The following is a 17,916-nucleotide window of genomic DNA, read 5'->3' on the forward strand; positions in this document are numbered from 1 at the left end:
CGCTCGTTTTTTCCGGGCACAAAGTGATCTTTGTGCCTACCACCGCCGGCCGCCTTTCCGCCTATTGGCGCTGCGAGGCCGGCGCCGCCCGCGCTGGCGCCGCCGCAACCCGCGGCGTACTGCGCATGCGCGGCCGGCGGGGGCGTGGCCTGGCCGACCGTCAGCCGATCTATGACATGTCACACACCGTGAACATTATCGCTCTCGTGTGGGCCGGGCGCTGGCGTTTTCCGAAAAGCCCGCGGTGCCGGCGGTGCAGTGGCCCTCGTGGAGCGCGAGAGCGCAAGTGGCCGCGCGCGCGCGAGTGCTTCTCACACTCCGGTGTCTCCGCGTCGCCTCTGCACTGGCGATTGCCGTAAACTATTTGGATTATTCTTTTTTACGGCCGCGACTGCTTATAAACCGATCCGACCCAGGATAAATATTATTAAATCTCCGTAAACAAAACACGCTGCGATGGACACTAGCAAGGCGGAGACGCAAGATGCGGCTTCGGCGACGCTCGGCGATGTCAAGTCATCGTACATGGACTACGGCCGCGAGCTACGCCCCCAGGCCATCCAGATCCCGACCATCATCGAGCACCGCGTCAGCGAGGAGCCGTCGCCGCTGCCCTACCCGCAGTACCCGCACATCTACGGTCACCAGAGCGCCCCGGAGCCAAGCTATGGCGCCCAGTCGCCGGCGCCGGACTATGGCACGCAGTCGCCGGCGCCGGCCAGCTACGGCCACGCCGGCGCCCCGGAGCCCGACTACGCCACTCAGTCGCCCGGCCCGGCCGGCTACGACGCGGCCAAGGCGGCCGGCTACGACCTGCCGCCGGCCGGCGACGCGTACGGCGATGGGTACGACATGCGCGCGGAGGGCGAGTTCGCGCGGCCGGTGGCCTGGCCCGGCTCGGAGGACGGCTTCCTGCCGGGCCGCGCTGAGTTCGTGCCGCACGGCGACGATCGCGGCGCGCTGCGCGACGAGGACGTGGGCCAGTTCCGGTACGACGCGGCGGCGTACCGGCCTGAGGGCGGCCGTTACCTGCGCCAGGGCTCGCCGGCCGGCGGCGTGGCCGCCTCGCCGCCACTGCCGCCCAAGTTCGAGCCAGGCGCGCACGAGGCGACGCACAAGCCGTACGACACGGACGGCCTGCCCGTACACAAGGGGTACGACGTGGACGGCATGCAGCACAAGCCATACGACACGGACGGGCTGCCAGTGCACAAGAGTTACGACGCCGACGGTCTCCACAAGGCGTACGACACGGACGGCATGCAGCACAAGCCGTACGATACGGACGGCATCCCCGTGCACAAGAGCTACGACACGGATGGCATGCACAAGGCGTACGACACGGACGGCATGCACAAGGCGTACGACACGGAGAGCATTCACAAGCCGTACGACACGGATGGCCTTGCCGTGCACAAGGCGTACGACGAGCCAGGCAAGTTCGACGGACTGGGTAAGCTGTATGAACATTCACCGGCGGGCGGCGCCGACAAGGAGACGTTCCCCTACTCGCCCGGCTCGATCAAGCAGACGACCATTAAGCTGGAGAGCCTGAGCACCTACGACGGCAGTGGCATGGCGCCGTGTGGCGAGGAGGTCGACAAGCCTGTGCCGGAGCAGGAGCAGCAGCCGGAGCCGATGCCACCGGCGGGAGCGGCGGCGGAGCCGGAGCCGGCGGAGAAGCCGACCAAGCGCGGCGCTCCCGGCGTCCGGCGTCAGGAGAAGCCCCCTTTCTCCTACATCGCCCTCATCCACATGGCGATCCAGAGCTCGCCGACCAAGCGGCTCACGCTAAGCGAGATCTACCGCTTCCTCCAGGAGCGCTTCACCTTCTTCAAGGGCAGCTACCAAGGCTGGAAGAACTCGGTGCGCCACAACCTCAGCCTGAACGAGTGCTTCATCAAGCTGCCCAAGGGCCTGGGCCGGCCGGGCAAGGGCCACTACTGGACGCTCGACCCGGCCGCCGAGTACATGTTCGAGGAGGGCAGCTCGCGGCGGCGTCCGCGCGGCTTTCGGCGCAAGTGCCGCCACCCGCTGAAGTCGTTCGGCTACTACCCGGCCAACAGCGGCATCGCCAGCAGCGGCTACGACCCGGCGCAGGGCCTGCCGGCCGCGCAGCCGCCCACCTACAGCGCCGACTACAGCAGCTACACGCAGCTCAGCCCGTCGTCCTGCACCTACGGCCAGGCGCAGGCCGGCTACAACCCGCTGATCGGCCTGGCCGGCTCGTACATGCCGGCGCCGCCCGGCGCCGCCGCCCCTGGCCCCGCCGGCTACGAGTACAACCTGGCGGCCGTGCCGCCGGCCGGCGCCGGCTACGGCTCCGGCTACGGCGAGAAGGAGGCGGCGTGGTCGGGGCTGGGCGCCGTGTCCGGCCCGCCGCTGACGGGCTGCCTGCGGCCGCCGCACAGTCCCACGCCCGCCGAGCAGGGTAAGCGTGACCGGTGACCGGCGCACTGCCTCCGGCCACTGACCTCGGCTGCGGTGGCTCAGTCACCTGTGGGTGACCTCATGGCTAGCGTGCCGCTGACCGTGTTCCGGGGGATGTGTGCCATATCCACCGATGGCTGAAGGTTTTGTCGTGGGGTTCATTTGCGATGTTTACGAAAAGTCAAGCCGAAATCTAAGTATTTCCATATAAATCCTTGCGAGAAGCCTCCACCTCTGGTAAGGCTTACTGCAGTATCAATCGAGACAGACCTATATGCGGCCAACTTGGCTGATAGCGACGCTTTAGCCAAATGAATCTGTCAGTAATCAATATTATAAATGTGCATCTCGGCAGCCGACGCCAGGTGTTTTATTTATTTACAGTGTTACGACTGAGCTCATTGGGTAGGTCACCGCTCCATTCGTTCACTCCTCAGAGACGGTTTGGCTAACTAACGTCTCGTCACCAATACACCAGCTGACGTTAACAGCGCGGGTAACTAACCCAGCACGCACGTGATCTGCCTTACTAGCACTTCAGCCACAGTTTACGAGCCAATGATGTTTCGGGGATGAATGCCAAGCGAATGGTTGGCTGTGTTTCAACAGTTGGACGATGCAATTTTGTCCAAGCCTGGCAAAGCGATTTTAAACGTCAGGTAGTAATGTTATGATGGCGTAGGTTATGGTGTAGTCAGGTGCGATGCTAAAGCACGTAGCTGAACTGCTTGAGTGCATGTTTACCGCCAGCTGTGCTGTGGAGGCGGCTGAGTTTTGATGTCTGGTATCAAGGAGCTCATGCCAAATTTGATTGCTGTCCTTTAAAAAAGAACGAAGATGGTGAATATCAATAGTACGATCATAAATGGCAAGACCGTTTAGAGATGCACTGGTGGGCGCTCCGATTATTTTCACAGGAATTTTAGTGCGGCTTCCTAATGCTCTCTGCGCATTTCAATGGTAGTTACTAGTCAGAACGACCCCGGTTGTGCCGCCTTTTACCCTAGCAGTTATGAAAACAAACGGCGATGATTTGCCGGGTGCGTAAAAGAAAGTGGAATGGTGTTTCTCTTCTTAGCTATAAAATGTAATTGCTCTTTGTTTATCTATCTGATTGTTCTCTAAAAAAGAGCAGACAACTTATGCGCTGTAGTACCTGCAATTCGTGTGTTTTATCGTTTTCCCTCATGGTAAAAAGCCTGCCACCAGGATTTTCAACCATCTGGGGGATGGTATGGTCACCATCTATTAAGGATGTTACCAACAACAGGTGCAACATTCATCAAGCGGTGTGCTGCATGTACTCAGTTCGCGGGTAGCAGTTCACAGTCAACTGGTGCTACGACGCCTCACGTCGTGGACACGAGGCGCCGTGCGTCTACTCGAAGCGATGGCGTCGCACGTCTACTACGCCTTCCCCATGCCATCTTTTTCAAACCGCACGGCAGATACCTTGCGTTCGATGATTTATGTTAATTGTGGCTATCGCTTGCGGTGCCTGATTGTGCCTTTCGTCTCATAGTCGTGATCTACGGTCGCTTTCTGGGTGCATCAATGTAATCGATTTGATGGCATCACATAGTCAACATTCAATTATTTAGTGACACCAATTTAGTTTTGTCACCAATCACGTGATAAGAGCCCTGATTAGTGGCAAGCTAGAAAAAGTCGGGATCATATCTTGATTAACAATTGGCTAATGCTCAGCCTGTCGACCTTGGAACACGTGATACGGAATACATGGATAAATGATGTTTGGGCCCATCAGTCACCATCGCCATCGCTCCAACACGATTCAATCATGACTCTACTGATACGTGCGTTGGCATTACATTCGTTGGCCGACTGCCAGTTTGGTAAACAAATTTCCTCTAAATTAATCAGCGGTGCAAACACGTTGGTGCAAATCGACTGAATGACATGAGTAGTCATGTCAAATTACGCCGAAAGAAAAGTGTGATTTTTTAGCCGGACATATCAGGAGCGTGGCATAGCATGCAAAATCTCGTGCTATATCTATGAACCTGCACATTTGCACGCGTCCGTCATGTATGATTGGGGTGCTCCCCGACCAAAGTTATGGGCGGCATTTTACTTAGAGCGCTGGGGCCTCTCTGCCCCTGAAAGCCTCTCTGGATGTTGGTATGTTTCCTTTTTTACAACCGAACAGCATTGACATTCGAACCATTGACCTCCAATTACTTGCCCCAAAATCTGCATCTGCCATGCACTGGATCTGTATCTGCAGCATTCGGGCATTTAGCAGCAGATACACGGCCGTCAATGGGTCAATAGCTAGGGTATAAGCAAACACATACGGATTTCAGCACCAGGACCAACATCGAGTCATCATTACATCGGATACCCACCGCGTCCGTTTTGACAACATAAAATCTTTCAGAGACATGGCAGCTTCTTACTAACGAAATTTTGATGGCATGGAAATTTACTTCGGTCAAACATCGATTTCCAGTGTGAGGAATCTGCCGAGATATACTTTTGAAATGTTCGCTTTGTTTTTGAAAAAAACGCTTTGTTCTGATATGCTCCCACAAAGCCAACCGGGGGACGCCTGGGGACAACGCATGTTGTTGGATGTGTCATATTGGTAGCAAGGAAGAAATGCACCAAATTGCAGTGCTCTGGCTGCAGCTGTTCTGCTTGGAGGGGGGGGGGGGGTGCAAAAAAATTGGATCGCGAGTCGAGCCTTGTGATAGACTGTGGAGGTAGAGGACATGTCCTCTCTCATTGTTTGAATGGTTTTGGCGAGAAGTGAATATCCTGGTTGCCATATATACCCACAGACTTGCCATACTACCTACAGACTCCCTCCCGCTGCTTAGCTTTGTCAACTCGAGTCATTCATATCTCTAGGCTAACAGACTACCTAGCTCCCTACAGCTATCATGCGTATTGGACCACGTCCTTGAACGGAAGGAATTTCACGACTGGGGAGGCATGTTGACAGGCTGGGGAGGCATGTTGACAGGCTGGGGAGGCATGTTGACAGGCTGGGGAGACTTTTCCTCCCCAGTGAGCATGTTCAAATATGGCCTGCATACATCGATGCTTTAACTTCTGGAAGCAACCTCTTACAATGCGTCATAAAAGCATTATCGAAAACAGTAACAAACTTAAAACAGCGCTGAAAAGCATCGCTTAGAACAGCGGATAACAGTTTCATGGTGCTAATTAACATCACAGATTTAATCATTGTGCACAATCCGATGACCAATGTGGACTGTTAACCATTATTAGGGAAAATGAAACTGTCGGCTGGAGAAAACGTTGACGGAACAGTAAAAATGTGCTTGTGACAAATTTAATGCGAACAATTATATCACACATCGTGGGTGGCACAAGCATATTTTGGCCCCTATGCCATTTATTTGGTAAGGGCATTTGCCTATTACCCCTACTCTGCATCCGCTCCGTCTGTCTGGAAAAGTTTGGCAATAGCACGACAAAAACCAACGGGGACCTGATGTATTCTGAACGAAAACACTGTTACTTGCCTCTCAACGCATTGTGCTACGTGACATGGTGATCCTGAATTACCCAACGCAAGCAAGTTATCTGAAGGAATCTTTTCACGTATGATTGATGAAAAAGGTACAGATGCTTGTAGCTGCTGAGTGCAGAGCATGGTTCTTAAAACTTAAAAGAGGATACGACAGGTAGGGTCAGGAAAAAGTACGTTTGAAGCGTTGTAAATGACAAGAAGTAAGCATCGGCACCTTGTAGACTGCGCACCTATGAAGCCAAGCTCTTAGGTGGGCAGTCTACAAGGGCAGTCTATTATCCACGCTCTCGGGGGTCCTACAGATAGAAAAACCCAGTCAATTTTGTTTCGTCCCCGCATACGAAATTCGGGTACGCCGCCACTGCTGCTTTCTGTTGTCTTTCCACTGGCGTGTCTGTCCTCTGACACCATCGCCTAATATCTGTCAGCCATCTGACTTATCTTCTCTGGCGTCTGTCTTTGCCCTGAAGCGATCTGTCTGCGCCCTGATCTTTGGCTGCACTGACTGTCGATGGATGGAACACCTCTCGGCAGATGTTTACCCCATACCCTCTATTCTACCGTGCATCTACCGTGTGATTCTCGATCTGTTCGTCTGTGATGACCCCCGCCCCTTGACACTTTCTTCTGACGTCTGTTCTCTGTTCTGTATGCTGGTGCGTGTCTCTTGGCACCTGTCAGCTGGCATTTGCTCTCTAACGCTCCTCTTTGATTTACGTTCACTGCCACCTGTCCGCCGGGCTATGTTCTCTGACACCCTCTGTCGACGTTTGCGCCCGACACCTATCTGCTCACGCTTGTCCTCCGGCTCTCAATATCAATGGCTACCCTTTGGCGCCTACCTGCTGACGTATGCTCTCTGACACTCTTCGTCGGCGTGTGCCTTCTGGTTCTCTGGATGATGTCTGCCCACTGGGGCCTCTCTTCAAGCACCTTTTTGCTGGCGGCTGCTCTTTAACGTTCTGTACTGCCTTCACCTTTCTGTCACCTCTCTACTGTCGTCTGCCCTTTAATGTTATGTGCTGCCTTTTCCTTTCTGTCACCCCTCTACTGTCGTCTGCCCTTTAACGTTATGTGCTGTCTTCTGCTCTCTGACACCTCTGCTAACGTTTGTCCTTCATCGTTGCCCTGGCATCGTTTTGTGCTGTCTTCTGCTTCTTCTCTAACACCTCTACTGTCGTCTGCTCTTCAACGCTCTGTGCTGTGTTCTGCTCTATGACACCTCTGCTGACGTCTGCCCTTTAAGGTTCTGTGCTGTCTTCTGCCTTCTGGCACTTCTCGGCTGGCATCTGTTTTCCTCCTCTGAACATTTCCGACGTCTGACGTTCATCTTTCTGTCTGTCGCCCCCTGCCACAGTCTGTCGCTCCTCTGTCACAATCTGTCGTCCCTTTGCTACAGTCTGTCGCCCCTCTGCCGCAGCCTGTTGCCCCCCTGTCACAGTCTGCTTCCCCTCTGTCACAGTCTGTTACCCCTCTGCCATAGTCTGTTAACCCTCTGCCGCAGCCTGTCGCCCCTCTGCGTGCCTCTCGCCCTTCTGTTGCAGCCTGTCGCCCCTCTGCCGTATTCTGTCGCCCCTCTGTCTCAGCCTGTCGCCCCTCTGCCTGCCTCTCGCTCTGGCCGCTAACCCGGTCGCCGCTCTGTCGCCAGGCTCGCCGGGCTCCCTGTCACCCTCGTCGGCTGACCCGTCCAGCTCGCTGTCGGCGGCCGGCGCCGGCGGCGGCGGCGGCTACACCCTGACGCCCATGTCGACCGCCTCGCCCCACATCACCTCGCACGGCCACCCGCCACACCCCCTGCCCTCCATGCATTGCGACAGCGAGTTCCCAGGTCAGTGACCCCGCCGCCCGTCCGGCGGCGGCGGACACGAGCCCAGAGGCGGCGGACGCGAGCTGGAGGCGCGCAGAGCGGCCTGGGGGCAGGGGGCAGCCTGTGGGGATGTTGCGGTGTTTGGGAAGGTCTGAATGGAAAGCGTGACGTTTCCAGCGGCTTTTTGCATACGTCGTCTGCGTCTACTTTATCTGCTGGCTTCATTGTGGAACCACGGCAAAACGACTTCTGGGTTGTAACAACGCTGGGTCGTTCGGAGATAAGTGCGATCACTAGTCGCATGTGAGCTTAAATTTTATCAACATATGAACCGCATGCTTGTTAACCAGGTCCGCGAGGCACTGCCTTTTCCCATTGAAAAGTTCCATGAGCTTAATATGCCAAGCCCACAGATTGAAGTGATGGGTCTTGGCAGATCAATGTTTAGTCATTCATTTAGCCCTTCCTTGAAAACGAGTTTGCTCAACAGTCCATGGTCGCTGACGAGGAGTACAGCCAGGACGATGCCGCAATTGACACTAACAGAGAGGCCGACAGGTCATTTAACCAGTTCCTTTTAACTGTCCTTCTCTTCCCGACTCCGTTTGGAAATGACCAGAGTGCAGAATTCGACAGCACCTCGTTTTGGTCATCAAAGAAGGACTGCAGGGCGGGGTTTTAAGCGCAGGCGTCCAACCTTTGACCACAAATGAACGCACTGCATGCAACGGAAGGACACAATACACACTCGCACTCCCGCCTGTCCGCGCCGCCGCGGCGTCACCGGCTGCTGGTGCGGCTCGGCGCCAGGTCAGCCAGACGCCTGGGGGCGGCAGCCAGCCGGGTAACGCTCCCCCCGGCTAGCGTTACCCGGCTGTGTTGTGATAACGGCGCCCGGAGGTGACGGGCGCGGTCTGCGCCGTCATGTTCACAGCCCCCCGGGAACGGGCGCAGGGAGGCCGCGCGGCACCAGCGCCAAGCGGCCGCCTCACAGGCTTTTTAAGAGGAAGAGACGGGGAAATGTCGCTGGAGACGTTTGTGCTAGAAAGAAACGAGGCGAAAGGAGAGAAAGGCGGAGACGTTCTCGACAGTATAAAGCTGTTTAAAATGAGCCACCAGCAGTATTGCCTCATGCTCCATATAGAAATCAAAAAGATACACAAACACGCACACACACACACACACACACACACACACACACACACATATATATATATATATATATATATATATATATATATACCAACTTCATCACTCTACCTCCACATGACCGTCTCCACAATCACTGGTTGAGCTTGCGGCTTCAGGTCACGGTGATTTGGGCCTAGAATCTGCATCGTTCATAGCAGGGCGTCCAAGGAGCGCATGCCAGGCCTCACTAGTCCAGCTTACATCGCAATTCAGCGTTGCCGGGTGACGTGGTCTGTTTTTTTAAGCCTGTCACGACAGGAGTTCAGCCGACACTGATTTATTGGTCGAATAGTGCATGTGGTCACCGCGTGCACAGGGCCGTTTGAACGCCTCGGGGGAGATCGCTGCAGTTCATAATCCAAATGTCAATCACTTGTGTCTTAGTGAAATGGCTCGCTATTACAGGGAACTGTACATGGATGATAATTTGTTTGTTCTCCTCAAGTATCTGCGAAACCGCAAACTATTCCGCAGTTGCAAAACGAAGAGGTCATATTTGCTCTACCCGATTTTTTTTCCAGGAAGAGGCAGGAAGTAAGCTCTCATATACCTGGGGTCGACTGGCCCGCGTTCATCTCCAAGGATTGCGGTCAGCTCATGGCCCGGGCATATTGAACAATCAAACCGTAAATCCTTACAATCGCGTCCCATTCTTGGGATCGGTTGAGTCGAACATCACTTGCTCAGGCTCCAGACATTTGTTTGTAAATGACAAGTAAGCCCCCACAATCGCCCGCACAATGGTAGCTTTGCCATATCCAAAGCGATTGACTTGCAAACTAAACTGATGCAAGCGTGAGTTTTCGTTCCATGGCTCTATGAGGCGTTTTGCCAATATTGCCGCAAAATAGCAGGGGGGGGGGACGGTGTAAAAACAATAGTTTTATTCCAAATTGTAAACTCTTGCCTCACGCCCCCAGCCTTGTCTTGCATGATGTGCGGGCGAGGCCATTCTCGGTGATGTCAAATCTGGGCTTATACCGCCGCTGTTTTAAAGACCGATTGAAGAGCCAGCAACGGGTTTCTTCAGTTCATCAGAAGTGTTCGTTTTTTACAACTCCATCTAATCGGCTCACTTTAACGTATTATATTTTCGCACGGAGGCGGCCCCCCCCCCCCCCCATCGCTGAGCACCCCTTCAGGGAAACCAGACGTTCACCGCCCCCCCCCCCCCTCCCCCCGCCGGCTATTCCGAGTTGGCTCGCAGACCGGTCTAGGCACGCAGACACTTACCGATTTAGTCCGTTTACCCGAGTTCTCAACAGTTTACCGGCGCGCGGTGGCAGTTTATTTGGCGCGCCCGGGGAGTGGATAGATTGATGCATTGTACCAGGATGCTCCCGCAGGGTGGCGCGAGGCGGTGAGTCGCGCCCGATCCGACGAAATCCATATTTCGGGCTGGGGCGTTCATCACGGCACTCAGGCCTTGTTTACTGGAGGCTTCCAAAGCGGGGTCCGAGTGAAGAGGCACTGATGCATGCTCGCCGTTAGGTTCCGCTTCAGTCCTGTCGGCGACCGCGGTCAACCGCTGAACCCCCTTCCGATGCGCTTCTGCGTCAGAGGTGACCTGCCAAAAGGTTCTCGGACCTTATTTTTTTATTCTGAAGGTCTGTGCTATTGAATAAAACACCAGTGCCTTAAATGGATATACTGTCTTGACAGTATGCAGACCTCCCAACCCATCTACGTATGTATCGTGTGTGTTAAGTAATCAACATGGCTTCCTTACCAAGATCCTGAATTGTTAACAATATTCCTACTTCATTTATTCTGAGAGGAACAGGAAAATTTGCTGTAAGCCATTTAGCAGTCATAACATGCGACGAAGTGATTACCATGATTTATGGCGGAGAGCAATCTCAAGTAGTCCATGAATGCACGCAAAAAGAGTGCTTACGACATTTGCATGAAACCGATCCGTCCCAATTATTTGCTTTTATTCAGGACATCAGACAGCACGACGCAGAAGTGCGTCAGCCGGCGGCATGACCAAGTGCAATGCCCGAACATGTCCACTCCGCTGCACTCGTCACAAAATGGCTCCGAGAGAACGTGCCTTACAAGCAGGTGGCGTTTGGTTGGAAAGTATCTGCTACCTATTTTAAACTGAAGCTTTTGCGGCCGAGTTTACTTCGTTATTGTGAAGGAGAGTCCTTATGACCTTGGCCAGCGGTCACCGAAGCTAAAACCGTCCGCCTCCCATCGTCTCTGGGCCGTAGGCTGAGCTCAAGGTTGCTTGCATGCACAGAAATCGTGCGTTCTTAAACTGCTTAGTGGAACCAATTTATTGGCAATGTGAATGTGATTAGACGTCGCCTTGTCCTCCCTCGTTGAGTGGGGTACTGCCAACTACCATATGTTTCCATGCTTGGGGAATGGCACGACACCATCCCATGGAAGTTATGGGATGTACTGGACCCATGTTTAATTCTTGATAACCCACCAATCATCCATCATAATCAAGAACGTCGTCAATAAAATTGAAGCGGTGAGCACTGAGTGCTCTATGGCAAACTGGTGTACCCCGTAACCGAACTGCTGCGTTATTCTATATAATCTGCAGGGGAACTTTTTTGCCACTCCTCGGCTCCTTTCACGGCTCAATTTTTCTAAGCTGAGACAACATTTCGTTGTAGAAAGACGAGACCTTTAACCTCCTAACCCAACTTTTGCCGCAACTTGTTCTCAAAACTTCCTCCAACGACAAGGCTTGTAACTTCATTAGTAACACTTTTACAGAGGCGAGATCCGGATGTCAAGCCATTCGAGTGAGCCATACAACCCCTTGAGTTTTATATATTACAGCTAAGTCCGACGTGTTAAGTCCCTATTCCCTCTTCAATATCCTTTGCCAGCACCTGTTTGTCCTCGCGCTAGGCCGGAGACGTTTCCAAAATCCTATACTGAGCCGTGAACGTGCCCGGCCGACTTGAAGTCATTGACAAAAAGCAATTAGTGCCACCTCAGTGTGACCAATGTCAAATGACATGACAGCCATAACAAATGTCACCTTCTTACATTGTATTCCTCAAATGTCACTCCTTGCTCTAATTTTCAACGCAAAAAATTGACAACGAACGTGAAAATAGATGCAGAAGTTAGATATACCCACTGGGGCCCTCTCGATGGCGAAAACCAAGCTGAGATATATCCACTCTTAATTGCGGCTAATTCTGCTCCATTGTCAAAAGCTGAGTCCATCCAATAAAACTATCACCGAAATTGCACGGTCTCAACATTTGATATACAAATGCCTGTTCAACAGAGTTGTAGGCATCCTTAAAGTCGAGTGCCGTCAATAAGCCTCCAACGTCTTTTTCTTCACATATATGGAATGCATCAGCTACTACCCTCAAACTCGTGCCGATTTGCCTGTTTCTGATGCCACCCGTTTCGTCCTCGGATACAAGCTTATGCATGGTTCGCGTAAGCCGGTTTGCTAACGCCTCAGCGACAACTCCATGCACCATATAAAATAGGCATATACGATGTTTATTATCTAGTTGAGTCTGAACACCCTTCTTTGGGATTGGGGTTATTACACCACTGCGTTATGTGACGAAATACTGACCCTTGTCCTTGGCTTGGTTTATATGCCTAGCGACTAGGCTACCAATATCGGCCCAGAAAAATACGAAGAAGTCTTTGGTATACTCTGATACTGAAGGAGATCTGTTGTTCAGCATACCTTTAAGTGCGCACGTACATTCTTCATTCGTTATTGGGCCGTCACATGAGCCCTGTCAATTTCACTCAGTTGTGGGCACCCTGGCCAATGAAAACTATCGACATGATTTGATATGACATTGCCAAAATCCAAAGATCCCTTCCTTGGCTGGTAAATATATTAATAATACTCATTACATAATCGCAAGATTTCCTCACCATCCGACGTGAATTTTCCATACCCTCTCCACAACCTAGCAATGACTTTTTCGCCACCCTTCTCGTGCATAGACTGAAGAAGTACCTAGAAGGGTTTTCTCGATGTTCTTAACAACTGGCACTTGAAAGTAGGATTGCACGTTTCACATTCTCCTCTTCATAATCATTCAGGCCTTTCGTTAATCATTTGTATTCGTGCACCATTCAATTTCTCTTTCCAACTTCGATTTTACCCCCGCTGCTTGCCCTATTCTATCTCTTTTCTGTCTGGCAATTTCCTTACTTCCTCTTATAACTTGAGTTTATATTTAACCAGATACCACTTGCAACCTTAAGCCCAAATCTTCAACAGTCATGTAAATGCTTAAACCTCTCAGTAACTCGTTAATCGCCACCTAGTCTTTTCGCACAACTTCTCCGTCATTGCAAGTAAAATTATTGAAGCGCCACAATACTAGCTGTTCCTGAACGGAGCGCAAGCATGACCCGAAAATAACGACGCGATGATCATTTAGAATTCCAGTCTAAATATCTGTTTTGGGTGTCATGTAGTTCATGACCAAATATTTACAAGCAACTATAACATTGATCCGAGACTGCTGTAACGGCCCTAGGCGGCACCAGGTGCATTTAAGAATGCCATGGAACCGCAACCTCCAAACGCCTTCCAGGCCAAAAGTTTTCAGAAAACACGACAGGGCCTTTACGACTCGTGTGACCCGGTACCGCTTCGGACTGACATCAAGTTCACGTAGATGTTCGCTGCAGTCCCCTCACGTCAAAATAGATTTTATATCATCAGCAGACAAAGCCTCCAACTTCTCACACATACTCTTGTAAAATTTTACATGAGCCTTGCCATAGCCCTGGGTTGGTGGAAGAACAGCAAACATATTTACGACGAACGCATCCAAACTGTAAGTCGGCGAGAAGAAGTCCCCCCCCCCCCCCCCCCCTCCCACCACTGTCACAATACAAATCGGCTGCAGCACAAGCGCGCGTTGGCAGCAAGATAACTACGCCTGAATCATCACATCTCGGGCTGTGGACGTACAGAATGTTCCCACCCCGTGCGGCTCCAAATTTTGACGTCTGATGACCGTGAATGCGTGTCCTGCAAAACGGCGATGTGATTTGCGTGCGCTGTATGTAGAAAAAGAATATTGCACGACTTTTACATTTTGTTGCGTGCCTCTAGCATTAAAAGAGATGAGCTTCGCATCATCCATACTTTCACGAATGTGAATAAATGGAGGTAAAATATGATCGCATCCTTCAGTGAGCATCTAACTTGCCGTGACTACAATCGACACGTCCCACGGCTCAGATGTCTCGGGGAGTGCAGCCTTCGTACTCACAATGCCACGTGAAGCCGTCGCGACGTACGCCACGTATGACCTCGGTCATCAGCCAAAACAGCGGTCCAGGTGCGCCGGTCCCCGCACCGGTCAGCTGATGGGCCCTGGCGGCTGGTCGGTGAAGCAGCTGCTAATTGCCAGGGGCAACACAGCGCACAGGCGGTCTCGACACATCAGCAAGGACGGCAGGAAAGCGCTCTGTACGCAAGCATCGCGCACACACACAAATAAACTCGCCACAATCTCTACACATCAGCAATGTGAAGGGGCAGTGCCGGTATGTTAGGCAGAAAAGCTGCGATTTCCGTGTCTGGGCCGTATGCGGCACATCGTCCAGATATTTGGATGATGTGCATCATCACATATTTTTCATCATCATCATCATCCAGATATTTTTTGCATTTCATATAATTCCTCACCCCAGTCATCTGGCCGTACTCAAACAGGAAAACGAAGATCTGTCCCTGCTGGTTGGACACATCATGGATAGGACCCTGCCGTTTTGTTCTACGTAATCTAGTATATGCCGCCTCCGCCCTCCCAAAAAATGTTCGCTGCTGCACAGCTGTTTATTTCTGTTACGCAGATGTCCATTCCTATCCCTACCTAATGCGACCCGTTTCTGATGAATTATGTACCGCACACTGTTTGGGACCACACGCAAGAGCTGACAGACATCTTTCCTCCCCTTTCTAACGCGGTAAACTTGAGCAATGTCATCGGTGCTCACCTCGCGGTTGGCATTTACGTGTGGTCTTAACTGCCGTCTCCTCCACATTATCCTACTACGACACCTGGTCCCTCAAAGATGAGGTACGGAGGTCTCTGTCCATCTTCAGCTCCACGACGGCATCTTCCACTTCTGAGATCCTCGCGTTTTGTTGATCTATAGCATGCTGAAAAAACTCAGCTCCGCGCCCTGGTTCTTGACATGCTTCTCCAGGTTGAGCATCCGCTGCCTCATGCCGACCAGCTCCTGACGCACTTGACGAATTCCTCCATTGTTGGTGTCAAGATGTTTGCCAACTTCGACAGCCCCGCCCTCCGGAGCCCGGGCGAGACGCCGTTGGGACACGCGTCCCATTCATGATCAGTGAGGACCTCCGTCTCTGCATTCCTGGAGGCCTCTCCCGGTCGTTTATCTCGTTCTTCCGTGGTCTTTTCTTTCCTGGTGTTAAGGTGGTCAATTATGGAGCGGGCCGTCGTCTGGCCTCGGCTGGGTCCGCCACTGGCTCAACCCACCTGACCGGTCGGCCGGCGCTCCTGGCCACCTGTGGTACCGCGGTTCGAGAGCTGCGTATGCTCGGTCGCTCGGTACACTCGGTCACATGGTGCACTCGGTCACTTGGTGCGCTCGGTCACTAGGTGCGCTCGGTCATTGCTCGGTTTCGTGTCCCTTTTGTCTTGCTTAAGGCCCATTTTCCATTAGGTCCGGGTCGAGCCGCAGAACACGGAACAAGGCAAATAGGCAACTCAGCAGAAGCACTTGGATTAAGTAGCTGTTTTGGATTTGACTTGTACTTCTCGATTATGGGACAATTAGACGTCAGAAACAGCCTTATACTTCGGAGAAAAAACAGGAGAATGGAGAAATAGATGCATTGATATTTAGGCAACATGTCTTTGTCGAAACAATAGCAGGCGTTACTACCGTCCTATCTATGTGCATAGTGCTCCTCGCAAATGCACTTCACAATTTACGTCATCAAGGAATAACGGCTTGCTTTTACTGGAGATTAGCCTGCAGTGACCAGGAAACAAATCCCTTGGAACGAGCGGGCAGTCAAATGCTCTGTCATGGTTTTTGTCCGTCTGTGTCCGCCAATTTCACCAATTAACAAATTGGTGAATGTGATTGACACGGCCATGTAGCTTTCTAAAAGCGTGCGCTGTTTCATTCGTATCCATACGACCGCGACTGAACAAGCTCATTTCGTTTAAAAACATCGGCTTCAAGCGGAACTGCCATCGCATCCAAATGCACCTGGTTCACGAATGCTGACCAACGTTTATTGGGCCATTTATCGATGTAACCAGCACGAGCCACGATACCGGCTCCCGAGCATCGCGGGGAGCTCGGGCCCCCGTCATTCGGCGCGCGGCTACAGCGCGTGCCGCAATGGCGCCAGCCGGCACGTGCCCGCCCCTGGCTCCGCCCACTAACGCTGACGTCACCGGCAGGTATATCCGGCCTGCCGCCGTCAACCTGTACGACAAGAAGGCCATGTTCTACTACCCGGTCACGCCCAGCTATGACGTCACGAGCGGAGCGCCAATCAGCACCTACTACGACAACGGCATCAACTCGTACTCGGTGTCCAGCTACTCGACGCAGTGATCGGGTGCGAATTACCCGAGGCCGAGTCTTTCCCCGACTTTGGGCGCCGGCGAGACTGGGAATTCGGCCGCGGAGTGGCGCTAGTGATGGGATCGGAGGCGGGTCGCTCGGAGTCTGCGGCTGACTTGGACTTCGATGTGCTCTGTCCAGGCCTGGCACCTCGGTACAATCAGCCGGTCGCTGGTATTGTTCGTCACTTTCAGCTGCTGCGTCGTTCGCAGCGGCGCAAAGCCGGAGGGCGGCTGCGGCGTCTTGTCGGCTGATCCGAGCCCCTCTTCAGCACGCTGGCGACGCCCCTCCGGCGGCGCGAGGTGATCGATACCGATAGCGATTTCCGGCCGTCGACCGACCGGGCCGTTCAGCAGCGAGCACGCTCTCTCCCCCACGGGGTCACGGGTCTCGCCCCGGGGCAGGGCCAGTCACCGCCCGCGGGCATGCCGCGCACGCTCCGCCAGCCCCGGCCGTTTTAATGGCGCACCGCTGTGCGACTTCGCGTGTGCATTTGATGTTTGTATTATTTTAGCTTCAGTGTTGTCGTTCGCCGCTCAAGTGTGGGTTTCGTTATTTCGCCGGTGCGTTGGCTGGCAGAGCCGTCAGCGTGCTCGTCACGAGACGCCGTTCTCGGAGACGCTGACGCTGTCGGTGACGCCGCCCAGAGCTGTTGCAATAAACATTTCAATATGCCACGGTCGCTTTCGAACAGAAGTGCGCCTCGGAACAGCATTCTTCGAACTCTGAACAATGAAGCGGGATCGCACGAAAGGCAAACAGTTACAATGGTTACAATGGCCACTCGTTGAAGTGTTTGCTTCGTAGAAGTGTGCTCAGAGGCAGCACCAGCGGGGAACTGGGAGAAGACGCATCCTCTATTTAGTTGTAAATTTTATATTACGCCTATGTTGACGCATGGAATGAATGAACAAAAACACATTATCATCTCTGCTGCAACTTCCTTCCCAGTGATTGGTCGGTAGCACCATCCACAACTTTCGCTGTATCAAGGATTAAACCTACTATGTCGTTTGGGAACAAAATGGTAAATGAACCAAGGAAACGGCGAGAAAAGTCTGCATTTTACAAGCAACATGTAATATGTAATGATTACCTGGAAGGTCAGTGATGAAAGCCATAGCTAATGTACCAGACCTACGCACGGATCCAGCATGTGATGATGATTCCTGCATCTGTCTTTTTCTTTGGCAGATTTTTCAGACGGCTTGCAGAGTAAATTTAGCTGCAGACGAAATGCTCCAAAGATAACTCCGATTAAGACAGTGTATAGCATTCACCACACATCCATCCACACACACGTTGGTTGATTTGTCCCGCACTTATCTATAATGCAATGGCCGTGACATGCTTCATTTGTTTTGTTTTTTTCGTT

At 52.7% G+C, this 17,916-nt stretch overlaps 1 protein-coding gene across 1 annotated transcript; it reads left to right on the forward strand.

Moving 5' to 3' along the window:
• The first annotated feature begins 202 nt into the window (after positions 1–202).
• Positions 203–16,532, forward strand: LOC119090248 (uncharacterized). Its single transcript, XM_037213032.1, has 4 exons — positions 203–2,431; positions 7,602–7,781; positions 16,376–16,402; positions 16,465–16,532. The coding sequence occupies exons 1-4, from the start codon at positions 457–459 to the stop codon at positions 16,530–16,532; spliced, it is 2,250 nt and encodes a 749-aa protein (XP_037068927.1). The 5' UTR covers positions 203–456.
• The last annotated feature ends 1,384 nt before the right edge of the window (positions 16,533–17,916 follow it).

Source organism: Pollicipes pollicipes, unplaced genomic scaffold, assembly GCF_011947565.3.
Source record: "Pollicipes pollicipes isolate AB1234 unplaced genomic scaffold, Ppol_2.1 Scaffold_3087;HRSCAF=3621_pilon_pilon_pilon, whole genome shotgun sequence".
In the NCBI taxonomy this organism is placed as follows: Eukaryota; Metazoa; Arthropoda; class Thecostraca; order Pollicipedomorpha; family Pollicipedidae; genus Pollicipes; species Pollicipes pollicipes.